Consider the following 23425-nt stretch of genomic DNA (forward strand, 5'->3'; position numbering starts at 1 on the left):
CAATATAATTTTGAATTCTAATCCTGTCCTCCAAAGCTTACGTACCCCTCTCCCATCTTGGTATCATTTGCAAACTTAAAGTATACTCTCTATACCATTATCCAAATAACTTATTAAGATATTGAATAGAATCGGGACAGATCCCTGCAGGACCCCATTCAATATGTCCTTCCAGCTTGATTGTGAACCATTGATAACTACTCTTTGAGTATGGTTTTCCAGCCAGTTGTTCACCCACCTTATAGTAGGTTCATTTAGGCTATATTTTTCTAGTTTGTTTATGAGAAGGTCATGTGAGACAGTATCAAAAGCCTTACTAAACTCGAGATATATCACATCTACTGCTTCCCCCTATCCACAAGGCTTGTTGCCCTATCAAAGAAGGATATTAAATTGGTTTGACATAATTTGTTCTTGATAAATCCATGTTGACTGTTACTTATTTTCTTCTACGTGCTTACCAATTGATTGTTTGTTTGCTCCATTGTCTTTCTAGGCACTTGAAGTTAAGTTGACTGGTCTATAATTCTTTGGGTTGTTTTTATTCCTATTTTTACAGATAGGTACTATATTTGCCTTTTTCTAGTCCTCAAGTATCTCTCCCATCCTCCACAAGTTCTCAAAGATAATCTCTAATGGCTCAGAGATCTCTTCAGACAGTTCCTTAAGTATTCTCGGATGTATTTCATCAGGCCCTGCTGACTTGAAGATACCTAATATTTCTAAGTAATTCTTAACTTGTTCTTTTCTTATTTTAACCTTAGATTCTACTCCATTTAAACTGATGTTCACTATGTTAGTCATCCAGTCACTGCTAACTTTTTTGGTGAAAACTGAAACATTTAACACTTCAGCCATTGTTGCGTTTTCTGTTATTTCCTTTCCCTCCTCATTGAATAATGGGCCTACTCTGGCCTAGGTCATCCTCTAGCTTCTCGTATATTTGTAAAATGCGTTCTTGTTACGCTTTACATCCCTAACTAGTTTAATCTTGTTTTATGCCTTGACCTTTCTAATTGTTCCTACATGTTTATATTGTTTTTATATTCATCCTGTGTAATTTAACATAGTTTCTACTTTTTATATGATTCTTATTTGAGCTGCAGGTCACTGAAGTTCTCTTGGTTAAGCTAGGGGGCCCTCTTACCATACTTCCTAGCTTTCCTATGCATTGGTATAGTTTGCTATTGTGTGCCATTAATAATGTCTCTTTAAAAAACTTCCAGTTCTCCTGAACTCTTTTTCCCCATGGGATCTTATCTACCAGTTCTTTGATTTGCTAAAGTCTGCCTTCTTGAAGTCAGTTGTCTTTATTCTGCTGTTTTCCATGCTACCATTCCTTAAAATCATGATCACTTTTACCCAAGCTGCCTTCCACCTTCAGATTCTCAACTAGTTCCTCCCTGTTTGTCAGAATCAAATCCAGAATAGTCTCTCTGCTAGTCGCTTCTCCACCTTCTGTTAATAAAGAAAAAAAAGTTGTTGCCAGTACATTCCAAGTACTTGTTTGAAAATCTATGCCCCGCTGTATTATTTTCCTAACACGTCTCAGTAATTGAAGTCCCCCACCACCACCACATCTTGTGTTTTGGATGATTTTATTAGTTGTTTAAAAAAAGCCTGGTTTGAGCATTGGCCTGCTAAACCCAGGGTTGTGAGTTCAATCCTTGAGGGGGCCACTTGGGGATCTGGGGCAAAATCAGTACTTGGTCCTGCTAAGGAAGGCAGGGGGCTGGACTCGATGACCTTTCAAGGTCCCTTCCAGTTCTAGGAGATGAGATGGGATATCTCCATCTCATCTTTCTGTTTAGGTGGTCTATGGAAGACACCTACCATGACATCACCCTTGTTTTCTGACCCCTTTTATCCTTACCCAGAGACTTTCAACAGGTTAGCCAGTCTATGTCCAAAGATACTCTTCCCCTTCCATGATAGGTGGACCCCATCTCTACTCAGCAGTACTTCTTCTCGGAACAGGATCTCTTGGTTGAGGAAGCTGAAGCCTTCTTGGTGACACCATTCACTCAGCCATGTATCTACCTCCAGGACGTGTCCATCTCAGCCCGGGCCCCTACCCTTGACTGGAAGGATCGATGAGAATACCACCTGGGCTCCCAACTCCTTCACCCTCCTAGAGTCCTGTAGTCACTTCTGATCTGCTCAGAATCATGTCTTGCAGTATCACTATTGCCCACATGGAAGAGCAGGATGGGGTAGTAGTCAGAAGGCGGATGATCCTCGTCAGTCCTTCCAGAATGTCTTGGATAATGGGCCCCTGGCAGGCAGCACACCTCCAAGGATGCCAGGTCAGGCCTCCAGATGGGTGCCTTCGTCCTCCTTAGAAGGGAGTCACCTACAATCACTACCCTATGTTTCTTCTTGGGCGTGGTGGCCTTGATCCTCCCTGCTTGGGGGTACATGGCTTCTCCTCCTCCACATTTGGGGGAGATTCTTCATCTCTTGTTGCCAGGGTAGCACAATGGTATCTCTGTGGACAGTAGGTTGGAAGCAGGGTTGAGCAGCCAGGTTCCTGCCTGTGAAGAGCAGCAGTTTCCTCCTCCCCTGGTACTGCTATCTCAGTCCTTTCCAGCTGGATTTCTTCCTCAAATGTAGAGGTCTCCAGGAGCACGTTTTCAATTAATTCTTCCTGTACATGGATGCTCTTCATCCTCCTCCTGTAGCTCTCGCACCTGCTTCCTGAGAGATTCTACCAGTGAGTACCTCTCACACTGGATGGTTTTCCCATCCTGATTTTCTGTGACAAGAAAATGCAGACAACAGTCTCTGCAAATCCACACCAGGACCTGGCTAGAGGCATCCATGGTTGGGTTCTCTGTCTGGATTCAGGTGGAAGAGCCAAGAGCAGTGTTGGCATTGGCGACACGGCCTTTCTGAATGCTAAAACTTGAAGAAGCATTTTTTTTTTATTTTGAAATTATTATCATTATTGGTCATGAATGATTGATGTGTATGGATTAATATTTCTCTGTCTACTTCATAGATTGATGGCACATTTAAGATAGATATTCCTCCAGTACTCCTTGGCTACGGTAAAGAAAAGAACCTAGGAAATGAGAGAGGATATGATTCTGTCCGAAGTCTGAGTGAGGGGTCCTACATAACACTGTTTATTACTATTGAACCACAGCTTATTCCTGGAGATCCAGTTCGGGAAAAGGTAACTAACACCTTTCAAATTTTGCTTTTGGTGCCAAGATTCTTGATATGCGTGTAAATAAGTAATTTTAATATGGTATATAACATGGATACAGATCTTGACTGAGTTACACTGTAAAAGTGAAACAGGAGTTCTCAAACATAATTGCACCGCAACCCCCTTCTGACAACCACGTGACCCCGGAAGGGTGGCAGAGACCGAGCTCCACTGCCTCGGGTAGGAGGAGAGGGGGCTGCAGCCTGAGCCCCGCCACCTTGGGTGGGAGTAGAGTTCGGGCTTTAGCTTCAGCCCTGGGTCCAGCAAGTCTAATGCTGGCACTGGTGACCCCATTAAAATGGGGTTGCGACCCACTTGGGGGTCCCGACCCACAGTTTGAGAACCTGCATTTGAATTAAACTTGATTCAGTAATTTTTAACTGACCAGTATTAGTGTTTCTGAGCACTTGCATGTATTTTTTATAATTTAAAAGTAATGCTAAAACAATTTTGTTTTTAAATTGTAATGAAATCTTTGCTTTCTGATTTATCTTTAACAGAATTGAGTTATTTTAAAAAAATGGATATTCAAACACTCAGGCAAACTTGGGAGGTGCATTATATAGTAGATCTGAGTGAACAATTTGTGATGTATAATTTATTTAATAAATTTAATCTCTTTTTCTCTTCACAGACTATGTGCAAACAGATCTGTTTTCTCTTATGTATTTTGTTATTCATAATTACATGACATTTTTTGCAAGTGTAATAATGTCTCTGGCTTCTTAATCATAATTTGAGCTGTCTTGCTTAGTTGAGATTGAACACATATTTCAGATGATTTTGTATGTTTCCCTCACCTAGATGAGGGTGACTCATCAGTTTTCTGGTTAAAATGCTCATTTAAAAATAAGTTTAATTTTCACATTCCATAAGTATTTGAACATACAAGCTTAACATTTGCTTCCCACAAGCATTCTTGCTAGTAAAACTTGATCACACAAGTATTTGGGGAAAGAGAACACAAAAGGGATGCAAAGTGAATTAATTCAAAACTTGCATTATTTGCTGTTCACTAGTTATTATATTATGCCATTCATATTAATGTCATCTCCTGTCCTGTAAATCTCTTGAAGATATTTCTAAGTAGGAGTTTTTTTTTCATTCTTGACCTAGTTCTTTTACTTCCTTCACCAAACTAAAAAGACATGCTTGTGCAACAACAGAAAAAGTCTGTGTTCAAAAAACAACCCCTCTCCCAAAATCTCGTCACTTCTTGTACCCGTATGCAGTTCATTCTCAGGGTATGTCTACACAGCAAAAGCTAGCCTATCCAGGCATGGCCAAACTAGCTTAAATCCAGTTGTAGGGGTAACAATGACAGTAAAGACAGCACAGCACAGGCTTCAGAGTGGGCTAGTGAGCTGACTACATACCTAAGGTGCATATGAGCATGTACGGCCCACGATACGCTGTCTTCACTGCTATTGTTATTCACATTAGCTGGGTTCACCCTAGCGTGGGTATGCTATTTTGTGCACAGCTTTTGCTGTGTAGACATACTCTGAGATACAGTCAGTCAGGATATATCCATGTTGCTTCTGCACAAACAGCAGCTTCTCATATTTTGCTTTGGACTTAACTCAGTGGTTCTCAAACTTTTGTACTGGTGACCCCTTTCACATACCAAGCCTCTGAGTGCACATTTTTATATATTTAACACCATTATAAATGCTGGATGCAAAGCAGGGTTTGGGGTGGAGGCTGTCAGCTCACGACCCCCCATGTAATAACCTTGTGACCCCCCTGAGGGGTCCCAACTCCCACTTTGAGAACCCCTGACTTAACTGCTCCAGTAGCAGTTTATTTGAAGATGAAGAGGAGTTGGGGAGGATGGATCATATCTATGTATTATAGAAAATTAAAACTAAGCAAATTTTGAACTCTGGAAGTATAATTCATTTTTTAGAGCATTGATCATTGCAGAAACAACTAAAGCAAACTTTGCTCTCCCTCTTATGGAATTACAGTCTCAATTTCATATTGTTTGTTCAGTACTGGTCATAGTGCAGTGTGCTATGAGAATTGTTGCAATGTAATGCCGTGGAAAACAAAGAAAGGGAAACATGATTTGTAAATTTGTTCTTTCATGGGTAAATTCAAGGTTAATTAGCTTAGTGACATGGCAAATTAGCACTAATATATGAAGCTGTAAAGATTTACACAACAGCCTTGAAGCATCGTTAATATACCAGGTCATTTCCACAGTTCTATTCTATATACAATAATTAACTGCAGAGAGAAATTGTTGTAAGCTTTACGGGAAAAAATTGACCCTTTTTTATATATATATATATAATATATATAGAGACCTGTCGCCAATATTTTTTCAGAATGAAAAATAGTTACAATTCAAATAAATTCCTGTCTAAAGGTATTTCTTGATAAATGAAATTCAGAGTTCATTGTTAAATATCATAGACTATATAATTATGAATTTTGATATTTCTGTTATTAAAATAAATGGTGGCCAAATTTTATAATTTTGTGCACATATTAATTTTCATGGCCAATTACCAAAATAGTACATATTATTGTGATGGTAATGCATGAAATTCTGAAATGTTGGCCCTGTGTTTATAACATTGTTACAGACCAAATTGCACACTTTATGTAATAGAAAAGTTTACATTTTTGATAAGTCCTTTCTCACTGACTTCATTTGTTTTCTTTGATTATAGATATAGTATTAGCTAGTTGTCCCTGGTCAGAATGCCAGATGTAAGAGCTAGAAAGGGAATGAAATATCATCCACTGTGAAGATGCAGCAAAGACTTTATCAGACATAAAGAACAGATAGACAAGATAGAATGTGAGAATCCTTTTCTCAGTGTCAGAGAACACTAGTTATCAAAACTAAATTGTAGCATAATTATTCTGTGCCACTAAAGTGTATTGTAACTAATACTAGAAGAGAGAAATGCTACTGAGGTAAGGAAACTATCAATGTAGATTTTCTATTTGCTAACATTTGAAGAATTAAGTATAGCAGAAAAAGAGAGGATCGGTGTGACAAACGGGGTTCAGTAATTTCTTGCACCAGTACTTTTGCTGTGTATTTGACGTGAAGTTCTGGCCCCACTGAAGTCAGTGGGAGTTTTACCATTGACTTCAGCGGAGCTAGACTTTAATCAACGGCATCTGCCTTTGAGTCTATTTAATATCTAAGACAATTGAAATATTGTAACTTGTAGCTAGTAAACAAAAGTTTTTTTATTTATAATGTTATTTAACTTAGACTGATTCAAACTAGATTATTACTTTAACAAACATTCTGTGTGGTTTCATATAATCCAATTTTAAAAGAGTGGGATAGTAAATGGAAAACAATAAAATAATCTACAATGTTGAAAGAGGCTCATAAGGAAAGGAACAAATTAAACTGAAGATTATTCTATAGCATGCAGTGGACATTTTGTTGTTAAATTTTATGTACAACAGAGTATGCCAAGTTCATAAATTTTCATGTGCTTGTCTTCTGACTTTTTTGACCAAATAAAAGAACCACAATTGCATTTTGTATTGAAAGTGACTCCCCTAAATGTAGTGTAATTCCTACACATTTCAAATGTTTAATTTACAGAATGCGTATGTAGGAGAGCCAAATAGTTCAAAGTATTGCAAATGGGATGTAGGGCCTGATCCAGTGCTCGTTGATTTCAGTGAATAGAGGGTCCTGCCCTAGAGGTTATCATTACAAGTCCAGCTCAATTCAGCACGTGGACGGCCGCCGGGGGGGGGGCACGAGGGTTGGGAATTGCCAGTGGCTGTTTGGTGATCTGTATGAATTGCATGGAGTCCAGTTCCTTGTGAACAGGTATCCACATCACATATCACCAGCATAATTGTCAAACTTAGAAGAGAGAGCAAGGATTGAAGGGTCAGGTCTAAAGTAGTCCTTGGAAGTCCCTCCAGGTCATAGCTGAGACTCATTCATGGGGTAGTGTGGGAAAACTTGCACTAGAATTATCTGTGCTGTTCCCATTTTTTGTGGATCAGTTGGGGACGTCAGTCTCCAGGACTCAGTTGCCAGCACTTTTCTCATGAACACTAAATTCATTTATGGAAATTAAACCTAATACAGTGTATCAGAGAGAAATCTGCTTCACTACAAAAGCGGTATGGATTTTTCCTTTTCTTACTCTTTCAGCAGTGGCTATTTAAAAGCTGCATCTTGGGTACATAAATCGGGATGTAAACAATCCCCATCTCTTGTTTCTTTTAAACCTCTTTAATATAGAAATTTTTCAGTATAAAATTTAAAAAGTACTTGAATATTTCCCCTTTTGTTAATGTTTCTACGCTTTCCTGCTGTAGCTAAGTAGCTTGAAATGTCTATAGATTGCTTTAAGCTTCTCAATTTGATTTTTAATACATTTTCCTTCTTTTATTTATTATCTTTTTCTTTCTTTTTGGCCTTCCTAAATCTCTCTATAGATGAATGAAATGCTTAAGAAGGTACAACATATGTGATTTTTAAATTAATCAACAGATATTGCTATTTACTGTTTAGGATTCATTTTGTTCTTCCTCTGCAACTTTTCCCACTACCTTTAATGGCAGCAGTTCTTCATCTGTGTTTGACCATATATGTACTATATGTAGCATGCAAACTCTTTTATGCTGACATAGTATCTTAGATCAGTATCATTTAATTAATAATATTTTGCAAGAAATCACTATTTTATATTTAAAAATTGAAACTATAAGCATCACTACACAAATTCCATACTGTGGTCACCATTTTTGGTTGAGAAGGATCATCATAAGAGGTGCCTTCTTATTGGCTTGGAAGGCTTGTTACTGAGCAGTGCATGACAATCCCAACTTGGGGAGGCTTGGGGAACAGGATAACACAACGAAGGGGTTGTTTTTAAACCATGCATTATTTTGAGTTAAAGGCCTGAATTCTCAGGAACATTCAGGCGCCTTAAAAAAATGTAAAATATTTATACACACTTTAAGGCCTCTTTACGCTGCCAGAGTGGTATAAAGTGGCCTTAGTTAAAAAAAAATCAGAAAATAACCATAAAATTGTATTGTACCTAGGACAAACCTACAAAATCAACAATATTCCTTTATAGATGAAGGGTAGGATTTTTTTAAAATACCTAAGTGACTTAAGAGCACATGTTCCATTGACTTTCAATTTGGGCTTTTGAAAACCACAGCTAAGGTCTTTAACTGCTAGGCAAGCCTGAACTAGAAGGATAACTTGCTTTTATAAATATGTCTTAGTCCATTTTTTGTATCAATTTTCAGCACTGCACAGTGATTTAGCCATGTGACTCCCATTAATGTCAGTGGGAGTTGTGCATCATAAATCCGACAGACATTTTGAGAATTTACCCCGATTGTTGTTTTAATGTAGTTATTGTTTTGCGACTATAAATAAGATTCAGTTCCTTGAAGTGTCTGATCATAGTTACGCACTGTTGAATGACACGGTGACATGTGTCCATTCCAACAGTCCTTACTAAGGCAAAACTTTCACTGAACTTTCAATGCCTGAGTAAAGATTGTACAATCATGCTTATTATGTACAACATATATGTGTGTGTTTTTGTATGTGGGAGTGCATATATAAATGTAAATACAAAAAGCCTGATTCTCCACTACCTTACAACTAAATTTACACCTGTGTAAAGAGAATGGTAAGTTTTTTAAATGATATCAGACCAGAATTTTACATCCACTTTGCATTCACTTTGTGTAGGTGTAAAATAACTGCACAGATTACAAGGTAGTGGAGAATTAAGTCCAAACTATATGGTTAAAACTGTATTTTTATACAAGTTTTACTATCTTTTGAAGTTTGATACCCAAGAAGATGAGAAGTTGCTCCAAGCAGCAGAAAAGTATCAGGCTGAATGTGCATTGAAGTTTCCAAGCCGCCAATGCCTGACAACTGTAGTTGACATAAATGGGAAAACAGTTTTTATTACCAGATATATCAAACCTCTGAACCCACCACAGGAGCTCCTTAATGGTCATCCTAATAATTCTCAGGCAGCAGCAGTAAGTATTTTATTTAGAAAAGACAATTCAATTCACAAGACATAAACTTAAGACTCTGTGTCTGCGTGTATGTGTGCGCGTTATTTTTTATGTCTGTACAAAAACTTAGATTTCAAGGAAGGAAATCTATGGATACAAAGTAAAGAAATATTGAATATTCATGTTACAAAGTAAATGAACGATAAGATACTGCACGACATCTGTTAGAAAAGGACAAAATAAAAACCTACCGTATTTCAAAATCTGGCAGATGTAAATTTGCCTGTAAATAAGTACTATAAGAATTAAATATGTTTAAAAGACAAAGAACAAAAGAAAATGGAAGAGAAACAAAGAGAGAGAGACCAATAAAGCACCACCTTTAACAAATATCCTGTGTAAGAAAGTTGCAGTACAAGTATTAGGTATATAGCTCAGGCGAATTAGGATGTGCAGTTAAACAATGGCAATTCTGCAGTGAGTAGGAAACTAAGTCATAGCAGGCAGCAGGGGCATGGATGAAAAAATTGAACAAATATTGTCAAAAGGGGGAAATAGGTAACAGAAATATAAACCTACCGTTGGTGTAAGGTGCTGATTCAGCATAGTCATTAAACATTTGCATAACATTAAGAATGTCCTATGGAAGTCATTGCTTGATTGTGGCCTAAGGGAAGAGCTGAGAGCTCTCAGATCCTTTTCAGCATAAACAAAAAATGGTTGCCAATTTGCAAACTAAAGGTGAAGCTTTCGTCTCTTGAGTTGTTAACCTTTCCATAATCTGTATGTTTCAAATTTTCTTAATCCCAAAGGCCCAGTTATATTTAATAAATACTTTTTAAAAGTCTGTAACAGTCCTATATTATAGATATAAACAAGACATCGTAATGGAATGGTTATATCAAACCCTATGTTTCAAGGCATGTTATAAGCCATACTGTTCAAAACAAGATAATTCAGAGCAAAAACTATCACTTTACTTTTAAATCGATCTGAAATCAGTGTAGGATTTGGGGTGCTACCAAATATACTTCAGTTAAAAATTTTTGAGTTAAAACTGTGTTAAAAGCCTTAAAATAACAAAGTCAGATATATCCTGAATTAAATTAGAGCTTTAGCTTTCATTTTATATTTGCATTTTAATAAGAATTGGCATTTAGTGCTTTTCCATGAACTTTCCATGTTTTATTAATCATGAAAGTGAGCCAAATGCCTTGCTGCTTCATTTTGTTTTAAGCTCTGTGGCAACATATATCATGCATCTTAAGGCTTTTTCTTCCCTAGGAAAAAGATGTACTTTTCACACGTGTTAGCTAATGTGTTAAAAACACCAATTTCCTATTGTGGACATGGCCTAAGACTTGAATCTCATCCAAAGCTTAGAGGTGGTCTAATAGTGGAACTTGGGAGAACAGTTTTCAAAATTGTTGTTCTCAGTATTAGAAACCTTGAATTTGTGAATGAGTATGTAACAGCAACCATTCATATGAATGGCAAAAGAGGAATGTAACAGCAAAATAAAAAACAGCTATTAGATCTTTATGTAATTGTAAATATAGCTCATGCCTCAGAAGAATTAATATGTCAGTATACCTTATTATCTATAAATATTAGAAATAAATGTTCAGTAGCTTATCAAAAAATTATTAGATAAACTTAAATGTACATTTTACTTTAAAGAAACAAAAACCTGTGCATATGGTTTATGGTTCTGATCTGACTCCCAGTCAAAAAAGTCAGCTCAGGCCTTTACAAAAGTCCCAAAAAGGGACCTATTCCTGCTGAATTGAAGTCAATGGGTATTTTACCAGACAGCAGATGTGAAAAATCAGGACGAGGGTGGGGAGGTAATAGGAGCCTATATAAGAAAAAGACCCAAAAATCAGGACTGTCTCTATAAAATCGGGACATCTGGTCACCCTACTTGAGTGGGAGCAGCAGTAAGTTTCAAATCTAGTTAGGACTAATAAAAATAATACCTTTCTCATCCCACATAGTAAATGAGAATGTGACTATGCTCTTTGCTTTATTTTTGTTTGTAGGAGTTGGTGGCTCGCTATGTTGCTTTGATTCCTTTCTTGCCAGATAGTGTTTCATTTGCTGGAATCTGTGACTTATGGAGTACATCAGATGTAAGTAAAGGCCTAGAATTTCTTGTTCCTCTTCTGTTGAGAGTTATTTTTCTTTCTAGTCATTTGCATTTGCAATATTGAAAATGGGGAGGAGGAATGAGGGCACGGCAGGAAGGGGTGGAGTGGGGGCAGGGCCTGTGGCAGAGCCAGGGGTTGAGCAGTGAGCACCCCACACACACATTGGAAAGTTGGTGCCTGTAGCTCCAGCCCCAGAGTCGGTGCCTATACAAAGAGCCGCATATTAACTTATGAAGAGTCGCATGTGGCTCTGGAGCCACAGGTTGGCCACCCCTGATGGGTTTCTAAAGGTACATTGCAACTTTGAAATGTAAAATGTTCCAATGCCAGCTTGCCATTAAGATTAATTTTTAATTATAGTTCACACTTGAGTAGTGCTCAATTCTAGTTATTATATATATATATAAATAAATAAAATACCCACACACCTTTCAAACTTTCACATTATGGTATAAAGCAAAGATCAGTTTTCCTTGAAATAACATGAAAATTACTGGAGGAAGATTAGGTCTGTCACAATTGAAAATGGCTTGCTCATTCTAAATCATTCATTGGTTTATGGACTCAGAATTCTCCAGGAAATGTATTATGTTCACATTATCGTTGCATGCTATCTGTATTTAGCTAACAGATGCACGTAGACCATTCCCTACTGGCTACACATCTGAGAAATTGCAAGCCTCCAGGCCAGAATAATTTACGTTCAATATGCTTATTAGATTATAACAGAGAACTATGTTTTTTTTATACAAATACTTTTTTTTTTTTTAAACCAAACTGTACTTCCACTGGGCATTCACCATTACAAGCAGACATTCACGGATCTGAAGAGTGATAGAATTCCTGTGGATCATAGGTTAGCCATGCAGAATATTGATAGCATCTCAAAACATTTTCTGGAAATCTGCAGTGTGACTCAGTAGACAGAATTTGACTCTGATGGTGAAATTCTCTAATCTACTCTGCAGCTCTCCACCGCCTGTTCTTCACTCATTCTGCATATGAAACAATGGCGATCTGAGTGGAGAATTTTGGAGGCAGCATATTAGGAAAGATTCTTAAATGTTTCAGTTAGGGTTATTAACTATATCCCAGTTTATTTGTAAATAATAAAATGTGTTTGTTTCTCAATCAGCAATTTCTTGATCTTCTGGCTGGTGATGAGGAGGAGCATGCTGTGCTTTTGTGTAATTACTTTCTTGCTATGGGAAAAAAAGCCTGGCTGATAATTGGAAATGCTATTCCTGAGGTAAGATAGTAGGTTTTGTTTGATTTGAATGTGAATGTAATATCCAAATGCTTACGTAAATAGAGCATAAACAAGTAAAAAATTATTATGTTCCAAAAAATGGATTGAATTTTCTCTTGCAGACATGATTTTAAAGTAATGATGGTGTGGGTTTAAAAATTGGTGCCACTGGAACCCTGTTCTGGTATCAGGCATGCTACGATCTTATTTCTCCATTAGTTAAGTATAAATCTAATAGATCCCCACTCCTGGATCCATGCTTCTGTGTGTGAGTAGTGGGAACTATTCTCCATTGTCCTTGTTCACCATTGTCGTCTACCTGTAAATCCTCTTGGAAGTCACTTTGCACAGGTGTAAATAACTCCACCAGGTAAAAGGCACTGGAGATTCAGGGCTTCTAATTCTAAAGCAGTTAAATTCCTTCAGCAGCATGGGTCATGTTTGTCCCACTGAAGTGCTCGGATTTCTAAGCAACCAGCACTACTACCAGGTTTCAAGACCAATGGCCAAACTGTCTATAACTGCCCTAGAGGGCCTCCCTGAAGGAAGATTACAGGCATTCTACCCTCAGACAAATGGGTCCTCAACATAAGCAGAGCTACAAAACTGAATTTGGGGAAATCCATTCCTAGAATTTCATTCCTTTAGTTTGTTCTCAAGTACAGCAGTATTAGGAAGAGATCCTAGTACTCAAAATCCAATTAATCTTGTCAAAACTTGATGATGACATCCCCAACAGGACATTAAGCTCATGTTACCAGGGAAAGGGCAGAAATGCAGAAAGTCCAGGTAGGGTTAATGGGTCATGGGGAAGGTGGGGCAACTAGCTGTGTATGAGGGATTGTTGGGATAAGCAAAAGAGATATTTAAGACAGCTGTGTGTGAGAGAGAGAGGTGGGTGCTGGAGAGGTAAATGAGAGGGGTATCCGGGGCAGCTGTCCATTGATGTGAGTGCATGCCAGGGAATGGGGGTTTGTGGCAAAGCAGAGGGATGCCTGGTATTGATAAGGCCAGTGCCCTCGTCCTGCCTTGCCTTGCTCTTTGTCTTGTTGATGCTGTCAGCACTTCCCCAGCACTTCTGCTGGGATCCAGCAGAAACAGGGAGTAGTAAAAGAGAAGGTAAAGAGGCCACCCAGTAGTGCTTGGTGGGGCTGTAAAGTTATTGCAGAGAAGTCCCTTTAACTCTGGTGGAATGCATGCAATTCCAGCAGGGCTCTGGGAAGCTATGGGGCTGCCAAATGTGTATCATGCAATATGCAGCACAGCTGCCTTGCTAATTAGTCTTTCATACAGACCTACTTTTTACATATTGGAGAAACATTTTTTTCAAATAACTTATAAAAAGATGCTTACTGATCCTTACCTGAAACTGTCTCTGTAAAAGGGACTATGAGAAGAGACTCTCAGTTAAAATTAATACCAAAACTTCCCTGATAATTTACCATGTTGTGCCCAGGGTATTGTAGGGTTCCCCTAAAAGTTGGTGACTTTATATGCTGGAGTACACATGCTACAAAGCTTTGTTTGAGCCTCAACTCTGCACTTCTTTGTGTATTTGTGTAAGACTCCTTCAAATCAGGCCCAAATTGGTAGTTACCAAAAAACATTACTCCTCTGAAGGCTGATTAGTACCCTCTATGGCATCAGTTGACAGTCTCTGACCAGTTCGTAGGGAACTAATAAAACTCTTGCTGACAGTCTCAGACATCCAGCGCAAGGATCAGGCCCACTGACTGGGCAGTGTGGAAAAGTATGCCATGTGTAGTGGGGTGGTTACCCCGCTCCTGCCCTGAAGGACTTAAAACAGCCAGGGAAAGGGCTGTGGCAGAGAAAAGCTAGGCTGATTGGGGAAGTAGCCACAGCTGGGCTATGCCCCAATCAGGCTCAGCTGGTCCTTATAAAAGGCTGTAAGCCAGGGGCCCAGAGGAAGTCTCTCTCTCTGTTTGCAGAGAGAGAAGGGTCTGGCTGCAGGGAGCTAGAGACAGGGTACCCGAGTGGAGCAGGGTTGGGGAAAGGCAGAGGAGCCGGGGAGCTCCAGCCTGGAAAGCCCCAGGCTGCGGCCTAGCAAAAGGCAAATAGGTACTGGGGGTTGCAGAGGGCAGCCCAGGGGTAAGACAAGGCAGCAGGTCCAAACCCAGCCTTGCCGATGAGGAGTGGCTTACACTGCAGTCTGCCCCAGGGAACGGGGCTAGTTGGTGACTGGCAGTAGCCTTACACTGAGGTAAGGTGGGGATAGTGGGAGGGGGAGACCCAGAGCTATGAGGGGTTACTGCCAGGGGCAGCACCCAAGACAACAGGGCACCGGGTCCGGGAGGGAAACGGGGGGCCAGAAGTAGCAAGGCGGATCACCGGCCTGCAGAGGGCGCTCCAAGGCTGAGAGAGCTAATTCCTGAGACGACCAGCAGGAGGCGCCACAGGGGTGAGTCCAATCCCTTACACGATGATTGTTCTGTGGGTAAATAGAGAACTTCAGTTTGTTATGCTCTCAATATGACAACTTTAATCAGCACTACATTTACTTGAAAATGTAGAGGAAAGTGTCTTCTTTATTTTAGTTTTTAAAGTGCTGGGGTGGAAGGGTTATTTGTGCAATCCTGATTTAAGCCAAAGGAAAACTACACACCACTTTAGGGGCTTAGAGTTACTTGAACACTGGTTATGGTGGTTGAATTGGATGAGTTGGCTATTTGAAGAAAACTACTCCAACCAGCTAGAGAAAAATAGTTCAATTGTGCAATTTGTCTGTGGCTTCGATAATAAAGTGGGTACTGCCCTTTCAAATAAAATACAATACAATACATATTATCTTAGCAGAACTTTAAAAAAATGTTTTTCCATCTTTTTCTTCCTAGGGGCCAACTGCATATGTATTAACTTGGGAGCAAAATCAGTATGTGATTTGGAATCCCAGTAGTGGACGTTGTTATGGACAGTTTGATACTTTCTGTCCATTGCAAAGTGTGGGCTGTTTGATTAGCTTTGATAATGTAAGTGTTTCCATCTTCTCTCTCTCTCTCACCCTCTCGCACACACAGAAAATGTGCTTATCTTTGTCATCCTCTCCCTTAACCTCTTGTTTCCTAGTGGATCAGGAGTTCCTGTATCAGTGCCAATACACTTTATATTAGTGGGTCATGTTATCAAATAGTGATTTATGCCATTCTTGGATTATGTTTCCAGCAACTTAAAAAGTTCTGCTTTAACTGTTGTATAAAACAGATTTTTACTATAGTTTAAACAGATCGTAAATTATAAACCACTTATATAAATATAGCATACACAAGCAAAAAAGCCCAACCAACTAAAAACTCTGCACTGTAGGATTTAATTTACCTACTCTTGCTTAATTTATTTGCTTAACTTTGTGACAAACAGCAGGAAGAGCAGCATATGATAGAGGCAAATCAGCATGCTCTGCAAAGCAAAATTGTGACTCGTAAACTACTAAATTTTCAAACATGTTAACAAAATAATGAATAACAGAGAACAGAATAACAATTTATTTGGAGGACTTTCAGAAAGCTTTTGACAAAGTCCATCATGAGAGGCTTTTGAGAAGACTAGTCGTGAGGTGAAAGATAAGTATTGTGGTAAATTGGAAATTGGCTGAGACATTGACAAAGAGTAGAATTAGTCAATTTTCACCATTGCAAAAAGTTAACAGTGGGGCCCCATGGTTCCATATAGGAATAATGTTTAATATAGATATTGATTTTTTTTTACAATATTAACAGTGAGGTGGCAAAATTGGCAGATGACACAGAATTAGGGCTGTCGATTAATCGCAGTTAATTCACGCGATTAACTCAAAAAAATTAATCGGGGTTTAATTAAAAAATGTAATCACACTGTTAAACAATAGAATACTAATAAAAAATGAGGAGTCCTTGTGGCACCTTAGAGACTAACAAATGTATTTGGGCATAAGCTTTCGTGGGCTAGAACCCACTTCATCAGATGCATGAAGTAAAAGATACAGGAGCAGGTGTAAATAATGAAAGGATATGGGGTGCTTTACCAAGTGTTAAGTTAGTCTAATGAGATAAATCAATTAACAGCAGGATACCAAGGGAGGAAAAATAACTTTTGAAGTGGTAAGAGAGTGACCCATTACAGACAGTTGGCAAGAAGGTGTGAGTAACAGTAGGGAGAAATTAGTATTGAGGAAATTAAATTTAGGTTTTGTAATGACCCAACCACTCCCAGTCTTTATTCAGGCCTAATCTGATGGTATCTAGTTTGCAAATTAAGTCCAGTTCTGCAGCTTCACGTTGGAGAGTTTTTGAAGTTTTTTTGTTGAAGAATTGCCACTTTGAGGTCTGTTATTGAGGTGAGATTGAATACACAGGAAGACTCTTATATGGGTAACTCCTACTGTAGCTCTGGAATATGGTGATGACCTATGTCTTACCTTTGCATTGAAAAGATGTGATACATATATGGCTGTTGCTATTAACGAAGTTCTTCTCTTTTAGATCTGGTTTAATATTCAACAATATGATTCCCCAGTAAGGATAAATTTTGACATCAGCAAACCCAAATTATGGAAATCTTTCTTTTCACAAAGCTTACCATACCCTGGTCTCTCCAGTGTTCAGGTATTATTGTACCAACTTAAGATTCATTTTGTAGTTTAAAACAATTACTAGAATATTTTAAGGGATGGAAGGTGTGACATGAAATCTTCATTCACTATATGCAGTGTTTCTCTCATTTAGAGTGTAAGTCTTTATCTTGCACTTTAAGGGTAAACTATTTGTTATCATTATTAGGTTAGTACAGCAGTCCAACCACACCTCTTTAATGATTAGGTCCTAACAGGCTTACTCCTGGGTGAATTCTGGGCCATTTTGCGCACATAGAATTCATGTCCCCCACAGATTTCTTTGCTTCCTTGCACAAAAATTATTTCTGACAGGGAAGCAAAGGGAAACTGCAAGAGCAGTCACATGCCCCTCCCCAGCAATGTGAGTGCAAAGTTTTGGACACCTGGAGCAGTTGCCATAGAAGTAAATCACTGTGGGCTGGGACGCTCTGGCCAGTGGCTATTACCCTGTGCAGGCTTAGCTGCTAGTCCCAGCTGGATTGGGGCAGAGGAGGATGAGACTTCATCTTCCTGTGCAAGGAACAGCCAGGGCCAGAGGAGAATCAGACCCACCCCCAGAAACCTCCACTCCCAGCTTGCTTCCCCCATTGCTCCTCAGCCATGGGGGGGAGAGGTTACTGTATGGGGAGTCCAGCTCCCATTCAGCTGGACCCCCCCCCATACCCAGACACCCTGGTGAGCCCACAACCCCGTCACCGAGCCCCCTGCACCCACTCTACCAAGCCTCACCCCCTGCATCTGGACCCCCTGCATCTGGCACCCAGACCATCCCCAACGAGCCCCCCACACTTGAACCTCCACCATAATAAGCTCCCCTGCACTTGACCACCCCACTGAGCCCCAACCAGGTGCACCCAGAACCCCACCCACCACTCCCCCAGTATCCAGACCCCCCCAATGACTCCCTCCCCACTCAGATCCTCCCCCCTGTTGAGCCCCCCCTAAAGAGTCCCATTCCCCCTGCACCTGAACCCCCCCCACCCAACAAGTCTGTGCATCCAGATCTTCCCCGCACCCAAATTGCCCCACACTGAACCCTCTCACCCCACACCTGAGTGGGGACCAGGGCTGGGCATGCCTGTGAGACTTTGTCTCTCTCACTTGCTATGTTGGTGCAACTGGCCCGGAGGAGCAGGACCCCAGCGTGTTTCTGGGGCAGGCCTGGCCCCTTGCACCATGTCAGGGTCAGGTGCAGCCTCACTGCTGAGTCCATGTCCAGGGGAGGGTGGCTGGTGCTCTCCCGCCTCTGTGCAGCCAGTGGCCTGTGCTCCCTACTGCCATGCTGAAGCCTCCACATTTGTATATTGACAAATAAAATATGCAGAATTTTTAAAAATTCTGTGCACAATATTTTATATTTTGGTGCAGAATTCCCTCAGGAGTCTACAGGACAATATATCAAGTGACAGTATTTGATAATTGATCTGGTTTCATTCCGAATGGATGAATCTCTCTTGTCCTGAAAACACCCACATACGGTCTGAAGCCAAATATGATTTGTGACATTCCTCTGTTAGCTTAGTCGCAAGTGAAATCCAAATAATATATCCTCTGAAATCTAAGGAAAATGTCAAATTTGTCTTTAAAATGTGAACAGGCCAGGTTCATTTAATGTCCGACCCCAAGCTTGCACTCTTTACCTAATCAAGCATACAAACATCCGTGGTTGAAACCTACTGTCAGAAGGGACAGAATAACTTTGTGTACAAAATTCTAACTTCCAAATGTTGTTTTTCAGTAATTCATTTTTCTGACCTCATGTAGTACATGGGGAAACATTATGGGCCTAATTTTGATCTCATTCACACCCTTGTTAATCAGGAATAACTGGTGTGAACCCACATGAGAGGAAAATATGGTCCTGTGTTTTCATCTTTGATAACAAGAAGTCTTATATTCCAAGTGATGTTTTAATCAATTCTTTTTTTTTTATTAGCCTGAAGAAGTAATTTACCAGCGTATAGACAAGGCTGCTGCATTAGAACTGCAGGGCAGGTAACTTTACCTCTGTAAATATCTATGTAACTCCATTAAACACTGTGAGCAGCAGCAGCAGCTCTCCAGTCTGATTCACCACCAAAGACCTTTCTCATCCAATCTAGATTGTAAGGAGCTGCAATTGGAAAAGTGTAACTACTTCTCAGGCACTCCATTAAGCATGCTCATAGTGGCTTTTTGATCCCTTTAGCCAGGAGTGGTCTCTCCCTTCGCTGTATCTATGTATTGTAAGAATAAGAATTAAAAGTTCAAGTGCCACATGGAGATCTTAAAAATCAGTCTTCCAGCATGTGATTTTTTGGAGGGTTTCTTGTAAACCAGAACACTGTGGCATTACTGCTGTTGTGTTTATCTTTGAACTGCCTTGGGAACAGTGGAGAACTTACTACCTTAAGATCCCCAGTACTTTCTGCAACCTGGGTAGCGTGTCTAGAAAAATAAGGTTGAGTTCTGTTTTCTGAGCGAGTCATCCAAAATTGTGAAGCCAGAATCACACCTTGAACAGTCAACCAGTAAGGCAATTATAACAAGTAGCTATATTTTACTGCAGGATTGAAAAGATACTGAAAGAGAAGATCATGGAGTGGAGGCCAAGGCATCTAACTCGTTGGAACAGATACTGTACCTCCACGCTTCGTCATTTCCTGCCTCTCCTGGAACAGTTCCAAGGAAAAGCTGTAGAAGATGACCATCAGGCAGAACTGCAAAAACAGCTGGGAGATTACAGGGTACTATAATGAATGCCCATGTAGAGCTTGTGTAATGAAACTAGTAGATGTTCCTCACAGTCCAATATTACATTAGTAAATCAAATCACTGATGTTTAATTAACAGAAAGTCTCCTACTATCCAAAGAATTGTCGTATGGTGCTAGGCCTTTGGTACAAGACCAGCCAATAGTAAATGCTTTAGAAGGCAGCAAAAAAAAAAAAAAAAAAAAAACCAACCAACCTAACCAGCCCTAATGAACTTCAGCTCTAGGAGAACAGAATTGCCTACGTTGAGATTCTTTCCACTGCTCTGGAAAATGTATATTTATTAAAGTTTGAAATGGTTTTGAGTGATTTTTAGCCAGGCTTTTGGGGGCCCTTTGTTTTGTTTAGCTGATTGGGAATTTTAAGTGTCAGATCCTTGCCCAAAGAAGAGCTTCCTCAGACTGCTCCAAAGCAGTTTCTCACTAAACTTTTTATAATTTTTTAAACAAAGCACATAACTCATAATAGCCCCTAATAGGCTAACAATTTTCCTAGCAACAACCAATAACAATTCATTCTTCTTATTAGCAAAGCATTTCTTATCATAACAATAATAAAATGTCAGAGGCATCTAAACCTAACGTCAGCTGTCCAAACCGTCCTTCCATTTTGATAGCAGAACTGCAAGCATGCAGCTGCATGGTCTTGCCTCTCAGGGTCCTAAAAATTATTTTTTAGGTATGTGATGTTTGGTTTTCAAGTGGCAGTGGCTGAACATACAAGATGGCTGACTGCAGCACTGTCAACAACTCTACCCCAGCACACACCCCTCCAAGCTCCAACGTCTGAGAGCTCTGACAAAGGAACTTCTGTACAGTACCAGCAAGTGGGTACAAATGCTGCAGAGACAGCATTCCCACCCTCTCAGCTCAGAATCACCATACCCACGTGCACTCTACTCTAGCAACTGTGTGTGTGTGGGGGGGAGAAATCATCTGGCCCCCACATCATTGTAAATTCAGATGAATGATAACCAGTTGACAAATTATTTCATTTGAAAGGTTTGTGACCCCAACCAATGTTGGTTCAGGGTTCCTGTTAGTGCGGGGCTCTGTTGGTTGCAAATATGCACTATTGCTTTTATTGCTATCAATCATATTGTACCATATTCAGTTGGCAGCTATTGAGATGGCATATTTAATTAGAAATTGACTCTGCAGTTGTTGTACAGCTTGGGGATGCTGTAGCTGGAGTGCAGGACAGCAGCAGACAAGTACTAGGGCTCAGGGACAAGCCATCACCACTGACTGATTGGTGCTCTAGAAGACAGCAGGTGCAGACGGGTGGTTACAGTAGAGAGGCAGTGGGCCTGTCTTGGAGTAGGGCCAAAGGGCTGACCGGAATTAAACATCCACTGAGGAAGCTGTGCATTGCTTAAACATAGTTTGAAGTTGGAAAGGGGGCATTAATTTTAATGTGAAATAGGCAGGTTATTCAGCATGTAATACTCTCGTCTCAGTCCAGTAATAAGTGCTCTTAAAAGAAAAGCTGAACTTGCATCCACCATGAAATTACAGGTAGTAGCCATAATTGCTGTAGCTTTTTTTACTTCCCCTACCTGGTGTAAAGCTCTTTATAGTCTGATTCAATACCTCAACGAATGAGAGAAACAGTCATTTCTCACTATCGCTAATTATTTTTTTCATTAAATCCCTCAGGTTTCTGGATTTCCTATTCATATGCCATTTTCTGAAGTGAAACCTTTAATAGAAGCTGTGCATAGTACCGGAGTCCATACCATCGATATTTCAAATGCAGAATTTGCTCTAGCAGCATACGTCCATGCTTATCCCAAAAATGTTCTCTCTGTGTGGATTTACATTGCTTCACTTGTTCGTAATAGATAAAAGTTTATACTGGAATAAAGGCACACAATGAGACAGCAACTCCTTGTCAGAGAAATGCTTTGGTTTAAAAAAACATTGCATCCAATCGTACATAAGGGAATTGTTTGGAGTATTGTTCACATCCCCTAACAATGAAGATGAAAAAGCATAGTAGTATTTTGGACATTGCCTTTGTAGATATTCTGAGGCACTTTCCAGGCCTTGCTTTTTTGCCTATATAAGAGATTGTGTGCATGCTGGCTTTTGCCTCTGTATACTATGAAACATTATGTATGGAGCAGAGCCATTCTCCAGCTTGTTCATAGCTCTGAGGGTAAAAATGCCAGTAGACACTGGCAGCCTATACCCACTAAGCCTCCCAGCACTGGTACTTTCAGAGCTGCTGTTAGGGTGGGAGATTTCCCCCCAAAATGTTAATTGTAGACATAGCTTCACCCCTCCATCTCATCTGGGAATGGCCTCAGCAGCTTGGGTAAAACACCTAAAGGAGGAACTCTGCCTACACACTTTCAGCTGACACCAATCTGTATGCATTCTACGTGGATGGTTCCGAAACTCTGTCCAGTGAAATGACTTCAGTCAAGAGACTGTGACGAAGTGAGGTTTTATTCATCTTGTTATGTTACATGTGAGTCTTACTGTCATATACTAATACTGTGTATGCCTCAGTTTCCCTGTGTACTGCACCAATATTTTAGTGGTGGGAACTAGGTGTGTGATTTTTGCTGTGGCCCTCAGGACAGGTGAGGCTGCCCAGCAGTCTGCACCTACGCTATGGCAGTGCTCTTTGTAACCTGAGACCCAGGAGGGACTGCGACCAGGTGACACCTTTTGCCCGGGAAGCAGGACAAAGAGGAGGAGGAGGAGGAGCAATGAGTGTGTCGGAGGTCAGATTGATAGAAGCTAGGCCACCTGCTTCAGGGACTGGAAGAGGAGGAGTCCAGACCGTCTGGCTCAGGACTCTCCAAGATGGACTTGGCTTAAAGTCACTGATTTCTGTGATAGCAGGCTCTGTTCTATGCTGTGTTCCTGTCAACTAATAAACCTTCTGTTCTACATGGTGGCTGAGAGTCACTGCTGACTGCAGGAGTTGGGGTGCAGGGTCCTTTGGCTTCCCCAGGAGCCCCATCCGAGCAGACCCACTGCAGGAAGCACATGGGAGCAAGGGGATGCTGAATGCTCCGAGGTCAGACCCAGAAGGTCGATGCTGTGTAAGCTTCTTGCCCTGGTGACAATATGCTCAGAGAGAGGCGGCATGCTACACCCCAATTCTGACTGGCTTTGTATGGAGTAGTTCCAGAGCACTGGCCCCATGACTCTGTGACAATTGGTGGGAGCGGTGGGATGAGCTGCACCCTGTGGACAAAGCATCCTGCAGTAAGTGACTGGGGAGCAGTAAAACAAAGCGGGATTAGCGAGAGACAGGCGTGCAGGCGGCTCAGATAGGTGCAGTTCCAGGGGTGGAGAAGCCTACAGCTTAGCCCTGAGAGAGAATGGCCCCCCAAGAAGGGCTGTCTCACTGAAGGGGTTCTCCCAGGGACTGTGGGGAGCTGAGAGAGCATTGGCCTGTGAGTCCCTGGCAACTTGGGAACAGCGAAAGGATGGCTTA

General features: G+C 40.5%; 1 protein-coding gene across 4 annotated transcripts in view; it reads left to right on the plus strand.

The window, feature by feature from the left end:
* Positions 1–22879, plus strand: part of CC2D2A (coiled-coil and C2 domain containing 2A) — a 220186-nt gene extending 197307 nt beyond the window's left edge. For all 4 annotated transcript variants that reach the window (XM_054029653.1, XM_054029652.1, XM_054029654.1 and 1 more), the window contains 9 exons: positions 3002–3178; positions 9029–9232; positions 11254–11343; positions 12497–12610; positions 15463–15597; positions 17086–17208; positions 19153–19211; positions 19765–19942; positions 21628–22879. In XM_054029653.1, coding sequence (XP_053885628.1) covers positions 3002–3178; positions 9029–9232; positions 11254–11343; positions 12497–12610; positions 15463–15597; positions 17086–17208; positions 19153–19211; positions 19765–19942; positions 21628–21816 — 1269 coding nt within the window. In that variant the 3' untranslated portion in view covers positions 21817–22879. The remainder of the gene's footprint in view (positions 1–3001; positions 3179–9028; positions 9233–11253; positions 11344–12496; positions 12611–15462; positions 15598–17085; positions 17209–19152; positions 19212–19764; positions 19943–21627) is intronic.
* Positions 22880–23425: the final 546 nt, after the last annotated feature.

Source organism: Malaclemys terrapin, chromosome 5 (assembly GCF_027887155.1).
Source record: "Malaclemys terrapin pileata isolate rMalTer1 chromosome 5, rMalTer1.hap1, whole genome shotgun sequence".
Classification (NCBI taxonomy): Eukaryota; Metazoa; Chordata; order Testudines; family Emydidae; genus Malaclemys; species Malaclemys terrapin.